Genomic DNA, 22,832 nt, shown 5'->3' on the forward strand with positions numbered 1-22,832 from the left:
TCCTGGAGCGAGGCCAGTGTCCCCCCCCCCCCCCGCCAGTGCCAACGGGCTCCGGGTGCCAGGTCTGGCCGCTGCCGCCCGCATCCAGCCCAGCCCCCGGGGACCGCAGCCCCGGCGCCTCGTCACGCTGCCGGCGTGCCGATCCGTTCTGACGCCTTCACATTCGCTCACGTCACCGTCAGCCTCCGGGAGGAGAGCGGGGCTGTGTCCCCGTCCCCAAACACCCCGCGCTCAGCCGAGCCGCGGGGGGCCGGTGCTGGCCATGCCACAGCCCCTCCAGCTTTGGGACAGACCCCCCCCTGGGCGCGAGGTCCAGTGAACCTCCCAAGGGCTTTGGGGACACCGAGCCCGTCTGCTGCACCAAGTGCCACCGAAGACCGCGCCGCTTCACCGCCAGCTGATATTTAGGGCCACGTTGCCAGCCAGTGGAGATGGGGGACAGCATCCCCCAAGCACAACACCCACTGCGACCTGTGACAGCCGCGTGTCCCCTGTGCCCACCAATTCGGGTGGTGACATCGCCCTGAGCGGGGAGTCCCCACGGGTCCCCAAGGCGGCGCAGCGCCAGTGCTCACCTGCTCGGTTCCCGTTCTCCTCCTCCTGCCAAAAGAAGAGAAAATCATTTATCTGGTGGCCGGGCCAGGGCAGCCGGGGCGGGGGGACTGGCGGGGGACTGGCGGGGGACCGGAGAGGTGCCAGACCCACGAAGCCCCTCGCGGGACCTGCGCGTCCCTCTGCCCTCTGCCGCCCCCGGCTAAAATTACCCTCCGACACCGGATCCGTCCGTGCCGCCCGCGCAGCCCCGCCGGCGGGCAGGGAGGGGGTCCCGCCGCAGCCCCCCGTGCCCAGCTGCCGGGGAAGGGGCCGGTTTTGGGGCAGGGGAGCGGGAAGGGGCACAGCCAGCCCCGTGGTGGCACCTCACCCTTCTCCTGGGCCACTGAGCCTGGCTGTGGAGAGCCTGAGCCCCTGCAGTGGGGTCCCAGGGGAGGGACGGAGGTGCCCGCTGTCACCCATGCCACCGCAGCGCCCGGGCAGCGGGTCCCGGTGGCAGGGACCCCCGGGAAGGGGACAGTTTTGCGCAGGCGTCCTCGGAGGGGCACCGGCCACCAGCGCAGCTATATTTAGCCCTGCAATTATTCAGCATGGGGCAGGCTGCCAGGGCTGCGGCGGGCACTGCAGGGGGGGTGGCGGAGGGGTCCTGGCAGCCCCTCCCCGGCCACGGGCAGGGGACAGCACTGGGAGCCACACGGCTCCATTCCCACTGTGTCCATGGGCTCCTGCCCTCGTCCCCCACATCCTCCCATGGGGACGCCCCCGGCAGAGCCACGCTGCCCGGGGGGTGCCCGAGCTGGGGCAGGACACAGCCCCGATGTCCCCAGGGTGGGCAGGTCCCTCCGGGGTGCTGGGAAGGGACCACGCTCTGTCATGACGGAGTGACATTCCCCATGAGGAGGAGGAGGAAGGGGCTGGAGGCATCGCTCCACGACGGGAAGGAAAAGCCACGTCCCACGGCCTCGGCGCATGGCCGGCACCATTGCCCGTGCACCGAGTGGCTGCCGCGGTGCCACTGCAGGAGCGTGGGGCCAGCGAGGGCCCCTGGAGGCACGGACTCGCCCCTCTCCCTGCCCCTCCTCGCCCTGCGGCACCCCAGAGCCCTTCCCAGCCCCCGGGGCAGCCCGGCGGTGCCAGGGCTGGGCGCAGCGGTGCCAAAGCCTGGCGCGGCGAAGGCAGCTCCGCCGTCACCCTCCCCGCTGAGTCAACCCCACCGAAACTCAGCCCCCGGACCTGGCCGCCCGCCGGCACCCACGGGTGCTGAGACAGCCGCACCGCACCCTGCCCCGCCGGCCCGGGCAGCGCCAGCTCGGGCTCAGCCCCGCGGTGCCAGGAACTATTCCCAGCCCCTTTGCAAGAGCATCTCCGCCTCCCGGCGCTGATCCGGCTCCTTCCCACGCGGCCCTGTGTGCGCCCGCCCTGGCGGGGCTCAGCCCCGGTGCCCAGCGCCGCAGGGCAGGACCAGTCCCCGGCTCTTGGAGGATGTCTCAGGAGGGCGGTGGAGAGGTGGAAGCGAGCGGGATGGTTCGGAGCAGGTTCGGGCCATCCCCAGGATGAAACGTGGTGAACGGAGTTCAACCCAGTTGGCGGCCGGCCACCAGTGGTGCTCCCCAGGGCTCGGTGCTGGCGCCAGCTCTGCTTAATATCTTATCGATGATCTGGGTGAGGGGATCAAGTGCACCCTCAGTAAGTCTGCAGATGGTTTGGAGTGGGAGTGTTGATCTGCTTGAAGGATCTACAGAGGGATCTGGACAGGCTGGATCCACGGGATGAGGCCAATGGTGTGAGGTTCAACAAGGCCAAGTGCCAGGCCCAGCACTTGGGTCACAACAACCCCATGGACGCCACAGGCTGGGGGAAGAGTCGCTGGAAAGCAGCTTTCCAGCAGAAAAGGACCTGGGGGTGTTGGTCGACAACCAGCTGCGTATGAGCCTGCAGTGTGCCCAGGTGGCCAAGGCGGACTATGTCAGCAATAGTGTGGCCAGCAGAACTATGGAAGTGATTGTCCCCCAGTACTGGGTAGGACAAGAAGAAACAGCCTCAAGTCGCGTCAGGAGAGGCTTAGATCGGATATTAGGAAAAGATTTCTTCATGAAAATGGTCGTCAAGCATTGGAAGAGGCTGCCCAGGGCAGTGGTGGAATCGCCATCCCTGGAGGGATTTAAGAGCCCTGTAGACGTGGGTCGCAGGTGGCCTTGGCAGTGCTGGGTAACGGTTGGACTTGATGATCTTAAAGGTCTTTTCCATATAAACGATTCTATGGAAGCTCCTTTGCAGAGCCACGCTGCCGGCAACGGTTCAGGTCCGTGTTCCCGGTGCAGGCAGGAAAGTGTGGGCAGGAAGGATTGGGGGAAGCAGAATCGGGAGCCTGGGAAAAGCGCGGTGACGGAGGACGTCGCGCGGGGACTCCGGCGAGTCGCCTCTCCCCACCCTGTGACTCACTTCCCACGTTCCCCGCCTGCGGGGAGGAGGCAGCCGACGCCGGCCCCTGGGGCAGCGGTGCCGTGGGGCAGCCAGAGCCGTGGGAAGCTGCAAAGCTCTGGAGGCGATGGGAGCATCCAGGTCTGCCCACGCCGGAGCGGGGAAAGGGCTGCGACGGACCACGCGGCTCCCAGAGACTTCTCCCTTCATCCGCACAAAGCTGCCGCTGCAGAAACCGGGGCGAGAGGGGGGTTTCAGACCGTGGGGGCCCGGAGCCGGCACGGCAGGAAAGCAGAGGGCACAGTCCACGCTGGAAGCTGCTGGTGGTTTCGCAGGGTCCCTCCATCCCAGAGGGAAAAGGTGCTGCCGGGATTGGGACTTCTCGACGGCTCAGAGGGCGCAGGAGGCGATGGCCAAGCCAGGGGTTGGTTCCTCCCCAAAAAGCAGCACCTGGGAAGGGTCCGGCTGCAGCTGAGCCAAGACACGGTTGTTGCCACCAGGTCCCAGAGCAGATCCAGCCCGAAGCCTCCCGCTGACAGCCAGGAAACTGGGAGCAAAAATCCACTGCACTAGAGGCAGCGGGCACCGGTGGGGCCGGGGACGTGTCCCTCGCCGGGTGACGACCTGCTGGCACTCCCCGGTGCTGGAGGGGACGAGCCGATGCTGGTCAGAGGAGGAGGAGGAGGAGGAGGAGGGATGTGATGACGGGATCGAACAGCATCCTCCAAAGCACCTGCTCCCAGGCTTGGCTTCATGGTGCCCACGTGTGGCACTTCGGCTCCAGCGACGTCCCGCCGTGCCGAGCCTCCCCCTGGCCTCGGGGGCTCTGAAGTGCCTTTTCCTGCTGTTCCCGGGAACACCGGCGCCGCCGTTTGGAGCTGAGGGATTCTCTCCGTTCCCACAGACATCTGCGTCCCCCGCCAGAAAGGCTCTGGGACATCTCCAGGGACACGACCGACTCGCTCCTCGCTCAGAGCACGTCTCCCCACAGCTCCACGGGCTCCTCCATCCCGGGGCCGTCCACCCCAAAAAGGCAGGCCATGGATGGTCCACTCCATGGCTCCCCAGAACCCGCCCCCCCAGCCCACATACAAGCATCCCGCATCCAACCTCGGCACCTCCGCGCCCCGCTCCAGCAGCTCTGGGGGTCCCTGTGCCCCCGCCGCCCGCCCGCCTCCAGCTCCCAGCCCTACCTTGGTGGTGGAATGCACCGCCGACTCCGGGGGGTAGACGATGAAGTGGCGGAGGGTGAAGCCGAACCCCCCCTGCGAGCTCTTCCGCAGCACCACCGTCTTCGGGCCCACCCAGGGGAAGGGCCCCTCCGGGGGCGCGTTGGCATTCGGGGACGCCCCATCTCTCCGGCCCGGCGTTGGCTGCAGGGGACGAGGAGGAAGATGTCACTTCTGGGGAGGAGGGGGGATGCAGGCAGGCGGTCAGCCCCCCCACCAGCCCCCTCAAAGCCCTGTGCTGGGGGTGGGGGGTGTGGAAATCTGCTGGAAAAGTCACTCCGCCTCTCAGAACCCCCTCCCTACGCCCAGCAGCAAATTCCAGCCCCCCAAAACCACCCCACCAGCATCCCCTGAGACTCCTCGTGCGGGACCTGTTGGGAAAAGACGCACGGAGAGGAAATTTAATAAAAAAAAAAAAAAAAAAAAAAAAAAAAGGAGGGGGGAAATCAGCTGTGCCTGGGGGTCTGGATGGGACCCAGGAGGCAGCGCGGGAGGAGGAGAGATGGGGGCGGATGGGAGAGTTGGGGACAAAAGGTCCCCTTCCGATGACGCCGCGGTAACAACCTCGGGCAAGCCGGAAAGAGCCGGCCGGGAGGCGGCTGGATGAGTGATGCTTCCCGAGACAGGGCAGGGACCTGGCACCGCGTTGGGCTCTGGCTTGGGACGCTGCCTGGAGCAGCAACCGGGGCCAAGAGGGACGTGGCTCCATCCCGCAGCCGATGGTGCCGATGTCGGGGGGGAGGAGGGGAGGAAAACGGGACCATGGCAGAGCCCGGAGTAGCTGCGGGCGTCTCGCCTGGCACCCAGGCAGGGAGCTTGGAGAGACAGCAGGAGTCCCGACACCTCGGCTGAGGTCGGGAGGGTTTAGCGCAGCGCCGGTGAGGGATGTTGCCGGTCGCCGTGGCTGCACATCTGGCTGCACATCTGGCTGCGCATCCACCATGCCGAGTCCGGAGCATCCCCGTGGCCAAAGCGGGCAGAGGGTCCTGCCTGATGCCCTGGCAGCACCGAGCTCCGCTAAAACCGGAGGAATCGGCAGCCTGGGAGCGGGCAGGGACAGGGAGCCGGGCAGGAGGGGATCCATCGGGATCCTGGCCCGAGCACCGTCTCCTTCCTCAGCCGGAGTCAGCCCGTCCCGGGGCGAGGGTGTTAAAATTCAGGCGCCGTCTCGGTGGAAGCGCTGGCTGGGGAGCGGGGAGGCAGAGGGACGCACAAAGGGACGAGGCACAAAAAGCCTTTGTCTGCGCCTGTGCTGAGTGGGCCTTTTCGCCGCCGGTGGGGAAAATCTGACGGCAGCTCGTGTTGGGGGGGGAAGGGGGGGGGGGTTGGGCTGCACCCCCTTTACCGGCACGTCCCGCATGGGGTCCGGCTGCAGGTGGGGCTGGGGGGGGGCTGGGGGTGGTCCCGTCCCCTCGGGATACGGTCCGTGTTGGTGAGGGCACGGCTCCGGCACTACAGCCCACGAAGCATCGCCCTGGCACAGCACCCGCGGACCCGCTCCATCACCCCCGGAGCAAACCTGGGGGGGGGACGGGGGACGGGAGATGGGGCGGGGGCAGTCCAAGGGTTTCGGGTGCCGGCGGACACCGCAGATATCCCAAAACATAAAGAGAGCGGCCACGCTCCCGATGCCGGCACAGGAGAGCCAGAAAACCCCACCACAGCCCCACACAGGGGGCAAAACTCCCCCCCCCTCGCCCCCAAACCCTCCCTCCACCACTCAAACCCTGTCCGGTGACCCAAAACCAGATGGCAACGGGGACCCCACGCTCCCCCCAGGGACATCCCCCCCCGCCCCCCACCCCCGCCATCCCTTCGCCCCGAGGCCGGGAGCATCCCGGGCGCGCGCTCGGGCGCCTGTCCCCATCTGCGCCCTCCATTGTGTCGGGCCGCCGGCTCGCCCGGATTATTTTTATAAGCTGACAGCTGAATGTGCCCCGCTGATTTTAACCGGCACGGACAAGCCCTCCGAAAAGGATAGGATGGGTTTGGAGACACCGACGGCAGCGCCCAGCCGCAGGGATGGGGGACGTGTCCCCGTGTCACGGGCGCGCCGGAGCCGTGGCCACGGCTCCGGCGCGCCCGTGACATGGGGACACGTCCCCCAGCTGCGGTGTACCCGGTACAGCATCAACGGTCCCCTGGTCTTTTTTCCGTCTCCATCCCAAGCTTCCATAACTCAGGGCGGAGGAGGGATCGCTTGGGAACGCTCCCATCCCCCGGGGGGACACAGCGGCCTGACACCTGCCCCCCCCCCCGCCCCCCCACGACGGGGGAAATCACCCGCCGCAGAGAGACCCTGCAAAAGGGGGAGGGAGGGGTGGGCAAAAGCCAACCCTCCCGGCCCGCCGTGCCTCAGTTTCCCTTCTTCGCCCACCCTGCTTCGGTGGCGCTTTTTGGGCTGCAAAACCCCCGGCTGTGGGCTCGGACGTTGTCCGTCTGTCTCCCCCCCCCCACACGCTGGCTCGCAGCCCCAAAGATGCTCCCGCTCCCCCCGTGGCAGCGGGGTCAACAACTGATTTGCCATTTGTCCCCTGTGTCGTCCCCCCCGTCCCCGGGGGGCCAGTCACCTCCCAGCTTTTTTGGCTTTATTTTAACCTCAGCCCGGTTGTTTTCCGCTGCGCTCCCACCGCCTGAATCCTGCCTGTTAGCCCGGCTCCCCCAAGCCCCCCCGTCCCACAAGGGCTGCGGGAGGATGGGGGGCTGCCCAGAGCTGGGCATAGACCCCCCCCCCCAACTCAGACAGCCCTGCGAGGTCCCTTGCCCCCCAGCACAGGTGTCACCTGTACCCCGGGTCACCGTGCCGCCTCTCTCCCCCCACGGGGAACACGATGGGATGGGAGGCTCCCACCAGTGTCCCACTCCTGCGGAACACAGGAGAGTTTTCCCTGCACCCTGGGGGCAGGATCTGGCCCCCCGGCCGGGCACGGGAGCAAAGCACCGGGGAGCTGCCAGCCCTGCCTTCACGGCCACCAGCAGGACCCCGGAGCCCCGACCCCAGCCCTCCTTCCAGCACGGGAGGGGACAAAGGGGACACACCGCTGCCCAGGAGCTGTGACAGCCCCGGGCCGCCCCTTACCCAGCCCCACCAGCCCCCCAGCACTGGGGGAGCCCCCCCATCCCCTGCCCTCCCCTGCAAAGCATCCCCCCCACCACCACCATAAACAAGGTGCGACACCCAGCTTCTCTGGCACACGGTTCTCACCCGGCGGCATTTCTCGGTGCGGTGGGGTGCGCAGCCGTGCCGGGGGGCCGGGGGCCAGCGGTGCTCCGGGGGGGCTGCGGCGTACCGGCGCAGGCTGCTCAGCCAGATGCAGCGGGGCTCGGGCAAGCTGCAGTCCACCCCGATGGCGCGCTCCAGGCGCCAGCCCTTACCGGCTCGCTCCACGCTCCACAGCCCCTTCCTCACCACCGCCACCGGGCTGGGGGCCGAGGGGGGCCGGGGGGGACCCCGCAGCACCCGCCGGGACCCCCGCTCCCCTCCGCCCATGCTCTCCTCCACCATGGTCCGGGTCTGGCTTCGGGCTCTCAGCCGGCGGCCGGCACAGCCATGGGCTCACCGTCGCCTTCACTGGTTTTGCCCCTGGAGTGGGGCAGCTCGGCGGCGGCGGCCGGCTACCGGGGGGGCCACGGGGCCAGCTGCGCCGTCTCGCATGGCTGGGGCGATGTGCGGTGCTCCCGGCCCGGCGATGCTCTCGCACGCTCGCTTTGCTCACACCCCCTGCGAGCGACACAGCCCCGGCGCGAGGGGCGGCAGCCGGCCCCCCGCCAGCCACCCGCGCCACGCTGGGATGGAGGGATGGAGGGAGGGTGGGATGGAGCGATGGAGGGAGGGTGGGATGGAGCGATGGACGGAGGGTGGGACAGACGGATGGAGGGATGGACGGAGGGCGGGCGGCCGCACACCCCAGTTGTGCTGGGGCCCCAGCTGCTGGCAGGGATCAGCGTGCCCAGCCCACCGCGCCGAGCCAGCCCCCCGCCGCCTGCGGTGTCACTTCGCCCGGACTTTCCCTTTTTTCTTTCTCTCTTTTCTTTTTTTTTTTTTTTTTTTTTTTTTCTTCTTCCCCCTTTTTTTCTTTTTAATCCACCCACTTCTTACTCCATCACCCCGGGCAGCATCCCACCCTCCCCGCTTCCTCCTCTCCCTCCTCCCGGCCCCTTCCTTCCTTCCTCCGCTCGCTCTCCGCAGGGCACCGGGCGATGCCGGGGACAGGGAGGGGGACAGCCTGGGGGTGTGGCAAATGTCACCCCTGCTCAGGCAGGAGAGGAGCCACCGTGGGGCTCTGCAAGGGGGGGGGAGCCAGTGGGGGCTCCGAGACGCCCCTCGTCCCCTCCCTGTCCCCGGCGCCCAGCAGAGCCCGTGCAGTGGGGACACACATCCAGCCCCAGGCTCCGCTGGCGCAGCACCCTGGGGACCGCCACAGCCCCTTGGGGACCAACACAACGCCCCAGGGACCAACGCAGCCCCCCAGGGACCAACACAACCCCCCAGGGACCAACACAGCCCCCCAGGGACCGACGCAGCCCCTCCGACCCCCCTGCTCAGTGCCTGTGGCAAAGGACAGTGGCTCCAAAGACACTTCCCACCGGGAGCTGAACCAAGACACCCCCGGCTCCCAGCCCCATCTGCCATTTCGGGGGACACCGAGGGCTGCAGACGCACATGGCGGGTCCCTGTTGTCCCCTGGGCACGGAGCCACCAGCCCCCACGGTTCAATCCTGGCTCCCCAGTGTTGAGCCCACAAGCGGGGACAGCAAACGGCCCTTGTCACCGGTGCCAGGGGGGCTCCCGCTGCTCCAGGGGGACAAATCACCCTTCCCCAGCCCCGCTTTGTGCCCCCCGAGCCGCTCTCCACCGCGGTGGCCAAAATATGGGTGGAATAAGGAAAAGAGCATCACCTTGGTGAGCCTGGCGCCCGCGAGCACCCAACCCGGGCAGGGGCTGTGGGTGGGCAGCGTCCCCCTGCCCTGCCTGTCCCCGTCCCCGCTGGAGGGGGTCCCACGCCGCATTCCTGCCGTGCTGGAGGCCGAGGAGAGGCACGTGCGGCCACGCCGGGGAAATGCCGGGCATTGCTGAGATTGCAGCCCGCAGTCTTGGGGCCGGCCGCGGCCCCCTCCTCTCCTCTGCCCCCCTCCGCCCCACCAGAGCGGGACCGGCCCCTCGGTCCCGATGGCAGGCACCCACTTCCCGCAGCCACCAGGCTGGTGGCTGGCACCAGACACCAGTGAGGGGACAGTGCCCAGGGTGCGATGCCACACAGAACCCCTGCATGGTGGCAGTGCTTCAGCGTTCAGCACGTCCCCAGCGTCTACCCTGGCCAAGGTGCCACGGATCTGCCCCAAAACAGCCCCAGCGCCTGCCCCGAGCCCTGCCAGGGAGGCGGCTCAACTGGCTCGGTGGCAGCTGTGTCCCCAGGGACCTGGCTGTACACCCCCAGCACAGCACACCCCATGACACCGTCCCGGTGCCTCCGCACTGGCAGCCCAGGGAGAAACTGGCACAAGGAAACGTGGGACCCAAATCCCTGCCATCGCCTTCCTCCCCGGGGTCGTCCCCCGAGCCACCCTGATGTCACCTGGTGCGTGTGCCGGGGGTCTCCCATGGGAGCCATCCCGGGGCCAGCCCCGCGTCCCCGCCTGGGGACAGGCAGCCTGCGGAGGTGCCGGCGTGTCCCAGCAGGCAGAGCTGCCCGGCCGGGGCGGCGGGACGGGGCTGGCACAGCTGCGGTGCCAGCAGCTCCCGGGGGGGCTTCGCCCCCCAGCTGAAATCGGGGAGGGGGGAGCGCAGCCTGCGCAGGCGGGTGGGCTCCAGCCGGGGGTACCAGGGCAGCACTGGCTGCCCTGGGGGCGGCGGGGTCTCATCCTGCCACCTCCACTCCCACCTTCCCTGGCAGCTGCCCCAGCAGCCTGGGGGTGCTGGAGGAGGGGTCCCCAGCCCCCGGGGGGTCCTGGGGGGGTGTCAAGGGGAGAACGGGCCCCAGGATTGTTCCCGCAGCCCAAAGCGGGAAAGGTCAGGCAGCGTTCGCGGGGGCAGATTCCACCCCGAGGAATGCGAGCGCGCCTGGACGCCTTCCAAAATACTTGTGTTTTGCACAGGAGTGTCCTAAATACGCGGCCAAACAGGAGCAAGGGGGAAGGCAGCCGCGCTCCCGGCATGCACCGCCGCCGCTGCCGGCACGCCGGGGCGGGCGCGCAGGCGTCGGTGACGGGGGGCGGGGGGGGAGGACGGGGGACATGCACCCACCCGTGCATGCGCCCACGCTGCCACCGGCCTGCGGGGCCCTCTGCCGGCATCCCCTCCCTGCCCGCACCCCCAGCCAGACCTGCAGGGAAACTGAGGCACGGAGGAGCAGGGAGCACCCTGGGCACCGCTGCCTTTACCCGGGGCGGGGGGGAGGGGGCTCACCACATTTTGCACCCCCTGCCCTGCTGCTCCCGGAGCTCTCCCACCCTGTTCAGACCCCGGTGGCACCCCCAGGATGGACCCGGTGGTCCCGGCTGGGGGGTGAACACACACACCCCCCCACCACCACCACCGTGTCCTGGCCCCGCCAGCTGCGGCCGTGGGTCCCTGCCAGCGCGGCCATCGCAGCCCCTGGCACGCAGCGCGGATAACGTCACGCTTCGGGCAGGAACAGAGGACAGAGGGACAGGCAGCTGCCCGTCCTGCCGCCACCACGGCGTGCTGGGCTCGGCCCCCACCTCCCTCCTCCGGCCCGCTTTCTGCGCGGGAAGGAGGTTTCTCCGGCGCTGGGCCCAGGGGGGGGACAAACACTAATCCCTCCCGAACGGCGAGCTGAGATTAGGGTCAGAAAAATGAGGTTTTAATAGGATTTTCAGGGGAGGAGAAAGCCGTGTTGAGACAATAACCGATTTCCAGCCCTTATATGGCAAAGCCGGTGCCGGCTCCCACCTGCGGCGGGTCCCTGGGGGGGGATGGGGGTCTCACTCGCACCCCTCGGTCCAGGCCAGCTCCGGCAGCACCTGGGGAGGCAGCACCCCAAAGGCAGCCGAGACCGACGCTTCCCTGTGGGCTGGGGCTGCCTGCGCCCACCCCCGTGCCACCGGCAAAGCAGGGATGCTCCGGCGGCACGGCCTGTCCCGGGGGACGCGGTGGCAGGAGAAGGGGGGGTGCAGAACGCAGGTGACCGCACCGGGAGCAGCCGGGCATCTCGCCTGGCCGTGCCCCTGCCTCCGGGATTACCGCCCCGCAGGAGAAAGCATTTTAATTCTCTTTAACCCAAACCAGGGCTGAGGAGCTTTGCAGCTCAGCGGGGATTTGGGGGTGTGCTTGCTGGCTCGCGCACAGACGGCGCGTGCCCCCCACCGACCCCCCGGGACACCCCGGCACGGCGCGGCTGCATCCCCCCAGGACACCCCGGCATGGCACGGCTGCATCCCCCCGGGAGCGGGAGGGAGGTGGGCTGGGGGCCGCTGGGGAGGTGATGCACATCCCACGCGGGAGCAGCAGCACTGGGAGCGGGAGGCAGCAACACCTCGGCGATGGAGAGAAACCCCCCAAGCACCTCCCAGTAACACCCCCCCCCCTCGTTGCCAGCAGCCCCCGTGCCACGTCCCAGCCTGGGCAGGGACTGACCGGGATGGATGAACCATCCGTGGGACGAGCCCCGTGGGCAGGGCAGGAACCCCAGGGCTGGCTTCTGGCTGTGGGGATGGGCGACACCGGCAGGGTTTGCTCTGAGCATCCATGAAGATGCCCAACAGTCTCCTCTTGTCCCAGTGGCCTCACAACCGCCCGGCTTTCGGCAGCACCCAAACGCCCACCGAGCCGCTCGCAGCACCCGCTGTGCCACGGGCCTCGCGGGGGAACCGGAGACAGCCACCGGGACCCACGGCTCGAACGCGGGTGTGGGGTCTCCATCCTCACGGCCAGTCCCGGGGACGGCACAGGACTGGGCTCCCCTGGGAGACACGGGGCTGGCAGCACCGAGCGGCCACATGGGCACCGCCAAGGGCACGGCTTGACCCGCTGCCAAATCCCACCCCACACCAGAGCCACCCGCCCGGCCGGGGACCCCCACCCACGTCCCCATCACCCGAAGTGGCCGGGAGGAGGGTGACACTGCTCAGGTGACACCAAGCCAAGTGCCAAAGAGAAGCCAAGCGGCCGGGAGGCCGGAGGAGCCGCAAACTGGCTCTCTGACATTCCTCCCGCTCCAGTTTGGGTGTTAACACGGGGAAGGAAATCGCCTTGTTCCTTCCCAACGCAAACTTTTATCTTGACAGCGTCTCCTTCGCAGCCCCGGTGTCAGCCCGCACCCGGGTCCCCGCTTGGCTCCGTCCCCTCCCGTGACCAAACTGAGCTCCCTGCACCCCGGGGCCACCAGCTCCAGCTCCGCGGGGCTCTCGCTCCTGCCGTGTCTCAAAGTGGCGGCTCCAGAGGGCTCCGGCTCATCCAGCCGGCTGACCCTGGTGCCACATCGAGAGGAATTTGGGAACGCAGCCTGTGAGCCTTGTCCCCTTTCCTGACTTCTCCTCACCATGGTGCCCACCGTGGCTCTCCGGCCACGTGGCCTTGCCCGTGCTGGTCCCCACTGCTGCTGGCATCCCTGGTTGAGCTCCCGGGGCAGGACCATCCCCGTTCCCAGCCGTACCCGTAGCCGTAACGCAGGCTGATGCCACCACATCCATGCGAGTACGCACACGTGGAGCCTGCCCACGCTGCCGGCTCACGTGCCACCTCCGCTCACGCGTCACGATGCCGGGGCAGGACGCGGCTCCATCTCAGCCCCACCGAACGCCCAGCGCCGCGCTCTGCCTGCGAGAGCCCACCCTGGGCACCCGGCAGGGACGGACCTGCAGGGCCAAGGGATGCCCACGGCTTCCCAGGGCCACATCCCGGGGCAGCTCCGCCAGCTGGGACAGTCAGAGGTGGATTTGGGGACGTTGTGTCCCCTGTTAACGCAGCAGCTCCCTATGGCACTGACGGTGCCACCATCCCGTGGCAATGCCCCGTGGCATCCCCTGCACCAGCCCCCTCCATGCCCTCCCTGCCGGGTGCCGCAGGTCCCTAGGTGACACGGCTCATCCTTAACACACAGTGCCAGCAGGGGAGGTGGCTCCCAGGAGGGGACAAGGGCTGGGGACACACGCCGGAGCCACAGCAGGCCGGAGCTCAGCGGGGACGTGGCTGATGGCCCCCGCACACCAGAAACACCGGCCACAGCGACACCGAGGAGGAGTTTTATCTCCCAGCCCAGGAGGAAGCGAGACCGAGCCACCGAGCAGGGGGGACGAGGGCTCGCTGCCTTCCTCCCCAGCTCCTCCTCCTCATTCTCTGCCCTGTCCTAAAAACGGCGTTATCGGCAGCGAGCCCTAGAAAAGTAACAGGATTCCGTTTCCTGTTTTTCCCATGGAAACCTTCAAATAGAAGCTGGCCTCATTATTGCAATTTTTTGGGTCTCTTTTTTTTTTTCAGCCGGGCTAACAATGAGCCATTTCCTCCGGCGGCTCCGAGAGGCACCTTGCGCTCTGCTCCCGCTTCTCCGCGGCGGAAAAATCCTACCCGGGGAGGTCAGGGGAAGGCTGCCTGCTCCTTCCAGCCCCTGCCTCGCTCAAGGCCGGGGGCCCGGGGTGGGGGCCGTGGCCGTGAACCCCCCGGCACACGTGGGGGACCCCCCTCGCACAGGTGGGACACCTCCATGGGATGCTGCCCGTGGACCTGAGGGCTGGGAGGGTGCGCAGGGGTGGGCGACGCTCGGATGGGGGGATTCACAGGAGCGCCAAATCCTGCACCCCTCGCTGGCAATAAAAAGCCAAGGGGGGTCCTGAGCCTCCCTCCGGCCACGGCAAGGACAGGAGGCAGCTTTGGGGACGCGGTTTTGGGGACAGCCCTGCTCCCGCAGCACCCCCTGCCCCGCTGCAGCCCCACCACCGACACCTGATGGCTTTTTACGACATTTTTTCCGCAGCCCACACGCCTCCACAAGCCAAACGGCCAGCCCGTCTGCCCTCCATCACTGCCCCCCCCCAACCCTGGGACACCAGTGTCCCGCTGCTGGTTGTCACACCCGTCACCGCCAGCCCCGGCGCGGACCACGCTTCACCCCGAAAGCGCTGCCACCGCAGCCCGGCCCCCCGCCTCGCAGGGCACAAAAAGAGCCCACTATGCGCCACAATAGCGCGATTGTCCCCCGCAGCCACCGGGCTCCGTCCCACCCGCCCCGGGGCTGCCCCACGCGCTCGGACCCATCAAGGGACCCTCTGTTGCCATCGGGGTGGCTTGGCCGGTGGGGGGGGGGCGGGGACGACACACACACACGGCTGGTGCAGGCACCCCCACGCCTGCACCCCAGGTGCGCGGTGGCAGGTCTGCGGGTGCCACCGACGGTGGGTGTTTTAAGGCAGAGCCGGTGCTGCCCCACAGGCGGCAGGGCAGGGGGGGTCCCCACAGCCCTGAGCCCCACCTGGCTGCCCGTGGAGGGGTGACACAGCCCCCTGGGGCTGTGCCAGGGGCCAGGCTTGGGAATTATGGCAGGAACCTACTCCCTACCCCGGGTCGGGATCAGCTCATTGCACCCCCGGCTCCATCCTGCTGCAACGGGGGTCTCCAAGCGCTGGCAGGTGCAGGGGGGGGACCCCGCTGGGTCCCAGGACAAGAGCAGGATCAGTCCCTGTGTTTCATTTCAGCCACTTCGCCACGACTCTCAACCCAGTTTCCACCTCCTTTCCCGGGGGAGAGCCCAGCTCCAGCTTTGCCTTCTACCTCCCAGCTCCCACTTTCCCAGCACGGCCGGGGAGCGGGACCCACCCCCCCATTCCCGGCATCCTCCCACCCTGGGAAATCAACTTGCTCCCAGGGTTTGGGGACCCGGTGGCTTTGCACGGCAGAGCCCAAACCCGCCGGACACACCGCCGACTCCCGCCGTGGCGACGGCACCGACACCGACCCTCCGCACCGCGACGCCACGGGTCTTGCGACACGCAGCCACGTCGGCGGAGGTGTGCGCGCCGCGGCACGGCCCGAGAAGGCAATTAGGGAAGACTTAATGAAATCCTGGGGATAAGCAGCCGCGGAAAAAGGAGTCAGCCGCTTCGGGTGCGCTGAGCCAGCGCCGGAGACGGTTGGGATGTGGCCAGGAGGTCGGCGGCAGGTTTGAAGCTGCCACCCTGGTTTGCAACCTGGGGCATCCATCCCAAGCCGGGCTGGCTCCTGGAAAGCCAGACGGGTTTTGGGAGCAGGCGGCGCGGCGCGGCACGGCTCGGCTCACGCAGCCGGCCCCGCCGCTCGCGGCCTGCAGGCAGCCAGGTCGATATTTTCCAACTTGAGAGCTTAAAATAGGTCATCTATCTCCATTCCTTTTTAAATCGGGTCTTGCTGCCTGCTGAAGACAAACTTGGTTTATTAATGGGGCGGCACCGACTTGAAACCTAATCTTTTTTTTCCCCCTTTAAGGAGAATAAAAGACCATCCCTGGGGCTCAGCGGCTTCCCACTATGACCCCCCCATCCCTCAGTGTTTTCTCCCAGAGAGTGGCTCTGCACAAACCGGGGAGAAGCCCTGGCCGCCAACTCCAAGCACTGCCGGGACCCGGTCACGCAGCCCCCACACCCTATGGGGGGCACACGAGCCAGCCCCCACCTCCCAAGCCAAACCAAGAGCTGTCCCCCCTGCCAGCCTTGCAACATCAACCCCCGGAGACCGCAGACCCCGAGCCCTAAATAACACCCGGCAGTGGTTCCTTGGCCTTCGGCGCTGCCGATGATGGCACCCGGGCAGTGCTGCCAGCCCCGGGGGGGGGGTTAGGACACCACATATCACCCAGCAGTGCCCCCCGCGGCACGAGGGACGGGTGCCAGAGCTCCCGGCCGGGCACAGCGCGTGATAGGCGTCAAGGTTAAAACCGCAGCGGCGGCGAGGCCGAAGCCCTCCGCGCAGCCGGGGACCCGCGGCTCCTAAAAAAACCCCCCGCTGCCACCAGCCGGACCCCAGCACAGCATCGCGCCGAGTGCCCCGAGCCGGTGCCAGGTTTCACGCTTGCAAGGCGGGATTGCGGCAGCAGCCCCAAGCACAGGCTTTTCCTGTCTTTCAAGTTCAGGGTTCAGAAAGAAAGAAGAAAAGAAAAAAAAAAAAAAAAAAACAAGGCATTAAGAAACTCAATTTGCTGAGGAGCGGCGGTAAATAGGGACAGAGGCGGCAGCCACGCGGGGACGAGGGCAGAAGCCACCGGCCAAAGGCTTGGGGACGGTGGGGCGCAGCCCCTGCCACGCAGCCCCGGGGGCGGCCGTCGGGCGGGATTTCTGCTTACGCAGCACAAAATCCTCACCGGAGGACTGCAAAGCGCCTTCCTCACCGCCGTCCTCCCCGGAGGCGCGGGGGGAGGCAGCGGCGGTTCAACAACTCCCCCCAAGTCGCCCAGTGCCCCAAGTCACCCAGCGAGCGGGGGGCAGAGGCGGGCACTGAGCGGAGCCCCCACGCTCCCGGCGCTGCCCCCCAGGAAGGCACATTTCACCCCAAAACGAAGCAGAAGGGGCAGATTTCGAGATTGGAAATCCACCCCGAAAATCCGAACGCTGGCGCTCGGCGGTACGGAGTAAGCAGGGAGGAATCTGAGGAGAAACCATGATTAATGCTCAGCCGCTGCAACGAGCAGCACTCCTCATATCTGAACCATTTCGCACACCCCAATTAATCCTTTGAGGCCGGTTATTAGCCCCATCGCCGGGCCGGGGAAGCCGAGTTCAAATAACCAGGAACTGAGGAACAGAGGCCAAATTCAGCTCTGGGGCGAGGACGTGCAACCTCTGCTCAAATTAGCAGGCGTTGTGCCAGTCCCACGCCGCGGCCACATCCCCGCCCGGGCGCTACCCCGGCCTGTTCCCCCCCCCCGGACCCCGGCCACACGTCCCCCAGCGCCGTCCCCATCCCCACCCAACGCCTTGGCTGGGATTTGGCACAAAACGGGCAGGAAATAGGGTTTTAGCCGGCAGCCGGGCTGGCCTTCCTTGGCACCACGCAGCTCCCAAGGGAGACAGGAATCGCCCCAGCGCCCTCCAGTCCGGCACCGCCGCGCGACGCCGGTGCCCGTGTCATGGGTCGGCCACGCTGCAAATACCCACACTGCTTCAAGGCTGGGGGCTGCTCGGAGCTGGGGGAGCCACGTAGGGGCAGAACACGACCTCGAGGGGCTGTGGGCACGCTGGGGGGGATTTGCTGCCTGCCCGGTGCCGGGAGCTGGCAGGGACGGAGCAGCCGGACCCACAAGGAGACAGCCCAGCCGGGAGTTTCGGAGTAAACACGCGTGGGTGTTTGCGGGTCTCATCCTGGAGAAGGGGCAGCCCAGCCCCAGGGTCTCGCCTCCAGCCCCACGGACAGATCTGGGCGCCTCAGCCCCACCGCCCTGCCACGACACCACCCCGGCTGGGCACCGGGGACGAGCCACTGCAGCCAGCATTGCCCGTGGCACGCAGCCCTGCGTGGGTGGCCAGACCCCTCCGGCCCTGCTGCCCCCAACCTCAGGGTGCCGGCTCTGCCCCGGTCCCCGTCCCGTCCTGGGGGTGCCCACGGTCCCCAAGGAACCCGGGCATCACCCAGGCCCGCTGCCAGCCCTCAGCGCCACGCACAGCTCAGCACTGCCAGCGCCCCCAGTATCTCCCGGCTCCCCCAGTCCCCACTCCCTGCATCCCCAGTATCTCCCAGCTCCCCTGGTTCCTGCTCCCCACAACCCCAATATCTCCCAGTTCTCCGTGCCCCCAGTATCTCCCAGCTCCCCCAGTCCCTGCTCCCTGTGCCCCCAGTATCTCTCAGTTCTCCCGGTCTCTGCTCCCCACAACCCCAGTATCTCCCAGTTCCCTGTGCCCCCAGTATCTCCTGGCTCCCCCAGTCCCTGCTCCCCACAACCCCAGTATCTCCCAGTTCCCCCGGTCCCTGCTCCCCGCGCCCCCAGTATCTCCCAGCTCCCCACAACCCCAGTATCTCCCAGTTCCCCCGGTCCCTGCTCCCCGCGCCCCCAGTACCCCCAGTTCCCCCAGTCCCCCGCTCCCGCAGCCTCCCCCGTCCCCCCAGCGCCGCTCACCGCGGGGGCGGGCGGCGGGATCCCGACCAGGCAGAAGGCGATCCCATTCATCGGGGCGCGGCGGCCGGGTTCGGCTCGGCCCGGCCCGGCTCGACTCAGCCCGGCTCGGCGGGGTCCGGTCCGGTACGGCCCGGCCCGGCACGACGCGGTCCGGCGGGGCTCGGCACGGCTCGGTTGGGGCTGGGCCGGCCCCGGCCCCGGTTGCGGCTCCGCCTCCTCCGGGCGCCCGCGGCGGCGGGCGGGAGCGGGCGGGGCCCGGCTCGGCACGGCCCGCCCCGGCGGGGGCACCGCGGGCACCGGCACCCGGGCACCGCCGCGACGGGGACCGGGACGGGGACCAGAGCGGGCAGAGGAGGGGGACAGCCGGGGACCGGGATGGGCAGGAGACACCCAGGACCAGGCAAGGGACAGCCGGGGACCAGGACGGGGATGGGACACTCAGGGATGGGTAGGGGACACCCAGGGACAAAACAAGGGACAGACAGGGACTGGGACAGGGATGGGACACCCAGGGATGGGTAGGGGACACCCAGGGACAAGACAAGGGACATCCGGGGACTGGGACAGGGATGGGACACCCAGGGATGGGTAGGGGACACCCAGGACCAGGCAAGGGACATCCGGGGACCGGGACGGGGATGGGACACCCAGGGATGGGTAGGGGACACCCAGGGACAAGACAAGGGACATCTGGGGACTGGAACAGGGATGGGACACCCAGGGATGGGTAGGGACACCCAGGAACAAAACAAGGGACAGACAGGGACTGGGACAGGGATGGGACACTCAGGGATGGGTAGGGGACACACAGGGACAAGACAAGGGACAGACAGGGACTGGGACAGCGATGGGACACTCAGGGATGGGTAGGGAACATCCAGTGACAAGACAAGGGACAGACAGGGACTGGGACTGGGACAGGGATGGGTAGAGGACACCCAGGACCAGGCAAGGGACAGACAGGGACTGGGACAGGGATGGGACACTCAGGGATGGGTAGGGGACACCCAGGGACAAGACAAGGGACATCTGGGGACTGGGACAGGGATGGGACACCCAGGGATGGGTAGGGGACACACAGGGACCAGGACCAGGCAAGGGACATCCGGGGACCGGGACAGGGATGGGACACCCAGCGATAGGCAGGGGATGCCCAGGGACCAGACAAGGGACAGCCAGGGACTGGAACCAGGGAAGGGACACTTAGGGATACCTTGGGACCAGGACCAAGCAAGGGACATTCAGGGACCGGGACAAGGCAAAAAACACATCCAGGAACCAGGATAGCGGTTGGACACCCTTGGACCAGGACAGGGACAGGGAGGGGACACCCAGCGCAGGGTAAGCCAGGCCAGAGGGACGTGGACTGGGAGCAGAACCGACCAGGATGGGCACACAGGGAGTGGCAGAGGGACAGCAGGACAGGGACAGCCGGACGGGGACCGGCAGGGCAAGGCTGAGGCCAGGCGATGTGGGAGGAGGAGCACGGCCGGACACACGGACAGGAAACGCCAGGACAGGGGGACAGGGCTGACGGGGACTGGCACAGGCAGACACGGGGACGGAAACACCCGGGTTGGGGCTGACGGAGGGACAAAGGCTGACACAGACCCATGGGGAAAGGAAACGGCGAAGACGGGAAACAGCAGGACGGACGGAGGGAGCCTGGCGGACAGAGGGACAGGGACAGCCGGACAGGGCCTGGCCCGGCTCAGACCGCTTGGACTGCAGAAGAGCATCCCGAAGCCGTCATTAAGCAGCCGCCGAGTAAATTAACTCCCACACCTGAGTCTTGGGGTGCAAACGGCTCCTCAAAGGCGCTTCGGTGGCTGCAGGTGGCCACGCCGCCGCGGCACGAGCCCTGAGTCACTGCAGGCTCAGCCGAGGCACGGGGCGGGCACAGCCGGGAGCCATGGCCGGCCCTGGGGTGCTAGGGGGCAACGTCGGAGGGGAAACGGAGCCGCATGTGACGGGAAAGCTGGAGGAGACGCAGGAAACCAGGGAGGAATGCCGGCCACTGCCTGCGGGGACGCACGGATGGGAGCACGGACAGCCACGGAGCCGGGGTTTGGCCAGGGGCCAACGGGGATGAACCCAACGGGGGTTGGATTCAGGGGGATGGTCTCCCAGAATCCCACCACGACACCCTGAGGTGACTCCTCCGCTGCCGGTGGGCATCACCATCCTCACCCCAGCCCCAATTAAGGACAGGGCTCCATGCACGGGGCGAGCGGTGGGGGCTCGGCCGCTCGCAGGCGTAAATCCGCAGGGAGGACGCTGGGGACACACAACCTCCCGCTCGTGCCAGGCCAGCGCCGGACACACGGTGCAGCCCAGGGGCTCGTGCCAAGGGCTCCGGCACATCCACGCCGTGCCCAGGACAGTGCCGACCCCCACCTGCTCGCCGAGCCCCTCCTGAGCAGCCCCTTCCCTGCCCGCACCCAGGGCTTGCGGGGGACGCCCCGGGGACGCCAGCCTGTGCCACCCAGCGCAGACCCGGCCGCCCAGCGCAAGTTTTCCGTGACACAATTAAGAAAGTCTGTGTCAACAACGACTTCCTCCGGGCGCCTGGAGAAACCTCAGCACCACCAGAAAAAATAAATGATCCGGCCGTCGGCCACCGCCGCGGAAGTGCTGGGAACTCGGGGCTGGAGAGGGGCCACGGGGCCCGATCCTGCTCATGGGCACGTCCCTCGTGCCCCGTGGCTCCGCTGACCCTCCGCACGCCTCACAGGCAGCTGCAGACACAACCGCAGGTGGACAGTACAGCCGGCCATCCCAGGATGCTGGAACAGCCGCCCTGGGGTCCAGCACCCACAGCAACAGGGGGGTGGGATGGTGGATCCCGTGCTCTGGTGCCAGCCCCCGAGGGGGACCCACGGGAGCGCTGCCACCACCGCTGTCCCCAGCCTCGGAACACCGGTCCCAGCAGCTGGAGGGAACAAACAGTCGGATGCGAGTGACGGGACATTTCCTCTCCATGAGGACGCAGCCGGACGCCCGCAGCCTGTCTCCGGCCACCCTCCTCCCACACTCAGCACCCCCCGGCCCTGCAGCGGGTCCCCCCGTCCCCAGCCCCCCTGCACTGCCCACCTCCCAGCCCCGGGTCCTGGCGGGATGTGATGGACGGCCGCCCTCTGCCCTCACCCGGCCGGGCCGCCGCAGGACGTGCCAGCCCAGCCGGCTCCACCGCAGCCACTCTCCAGAGGGACTTTCCAGGAAATGTCGCCTCCAGCCGGGTCTGGCATCAAGGATGGACCCGACCAACATCCAGCCTTTCCCAGGGGCTGGTTAATGGGAAGGAGCGGAGCCTCCCCCAGCTGTGCCCACCAGCCACCCGCTTCCATTCTCCACCTGGCTCCTGGGGGTCCTCCTTGTTGTGTCCCCACACGAGGGGACACAGGGCCACGTCCTGCCTGAACACCCTCCGGCAGCCCCCCCAGGCCAGCCGGGAGCCTGGCACAGAGGAGCCACTGCCGGCAGGACCCGGACACGGACCCCAGGACTCCTGCGTCCCTGCGTGGCCTCCCCAGTGCCACCCTCACAAGGGAGGCGACACAACCTGAGCTGGCCACAGCGGCCCCGACCCTCGCTCTGTGTGATGAGCCCTCACGCGAGGTCAGGGAGAAGCAGCCATCCCCGGCGAGGGATGACCCCCGTTCTGGGGTGCACGGTCTTGGGGGGGGGGGAGGCTCAAGGAGAGCCCCCAAACCCCAGCTCCATCCCCGCGGCAGCTTTCCCTCGGGGGTCCCCAAGGAGCGGGGTGCCACCACGCACCCAGCCAGCCCACGCTCCCTCCCTCCCCCCAGCCCTCTTTGTCTCCCCCGGCCCCACCCCAGCACCGAGACCCTGTCTGCAGCCCCCCGGGGACAGCCGGCTCCTCCGTCCCCCTGCGCAGGGCCAGGGCGGCACACACCACCCTGGCAGGGCGTCCCCGAGCTGCCACCGCCGCACCCCCCACACCCCATTCCACAACCATCCACCCGAAAATCACCCTCCCGCCGCCAAGGCAGCCGCCCCCCCGCTGCCCGCCCTGCCCGCTTTAGCGGAGAAGACCCATCACATCTCAACCCGCCCCCCCTCCACCACCACCACCATCCCCCCCCGCCCCAAATCCCGGCAGCCGCAGACGCGAAGCCGGGGGGCGGCGAGCCCCCCGCCCGCCCGCCCGCGCCGCCGCTCCCTGCCGAGCCGCTTCCGAGCCGCAGACAAAGGGAGCGAGAGGGGAATCCCGGCCGGGCGGTGGGGTTTTAACCTAATCCTCCGAATTAAGCCGAAGAAAAGCAAAAGCAGGGCGCGGGAGCGGGGCCGGAGGGGCAGCGGCGTCGGGGCAGGGCACGGCGGTGGCACCGCTCGGTCGCACCTTCCCCGAGGCCGGAGCGGGACCGTGCCCTGCCCGTGGCAGCGGGGTTGGGGACAGGGACGCCACCGGGGCGGGGGGGGGGGTCTCACGCAGACCCCGCTCGCCGAGGCACGGGCGGCAAAGCCGGTGCTCGCCCCCGCGCTCAGCACCCTCCCGGCCCCCGGCAGACCCCTCCCGGCCCCGGGCTCCTCTCCCCTCTCGGCAGCCACCGCGGAGCGAAGCCATCTTGAG

The 22,832-nt window shown here is 68.2% G+C and overlaps 1 protein-coding gene across 5 annotated transcripts in view; it reads right to left on the reverse strand.

The window, feature by feature from the left end:
• Positions 1–22,832, reverse strand: part of ARHGAP23 (Rho GTPase activating protein 23) — a 38,681-nt gene that overhangs the window by 13,707 nt on the left and 2,142 nt on the right. For 3 of the 5 annotated variants that reach the window (XM_054224686.1, XM_054224689.1, XM_054224690.1), the window contains exons 1-3: positions 18,239–18,413; positions 4,167–4,346; positions 576–600 (exon numbers count right to left, since the gene is read on the reverse strand). In XM_054224686.1, coding sequence (XP_054080661.1) covers positions 576–600; positions 4,167–4,346; positions 18,239–18,289 — 256 coding nt within the window. In that variant the 5' untranslated portion in view covers positions 18,290–18,413. Of the gene's footprint in view, positions 1–575; positions 601–922; positions 1,213–4,166; positions 4,347–18,238; positions 18,414–22,832 lie in introns of those variants that run through there. The other 2 variants (XM_054224687.1, XM_054224688.1) reach the window with 2 other exon arrangements.

Source organism: Rissa tridactyla, chromosome 19 (genome assembly GCF_028500815.1).
Source record: "Rissa tridactyla isolate bRisTri1 chromosome 19, bRisTri1.patW.cur.20221130, whole genome shotgun sequence".
NCBI lineage: Eukaryota > Metazoa > Chordata > Aves > Charadriiformes > Laridae > Rissa > Rissa tridactyla.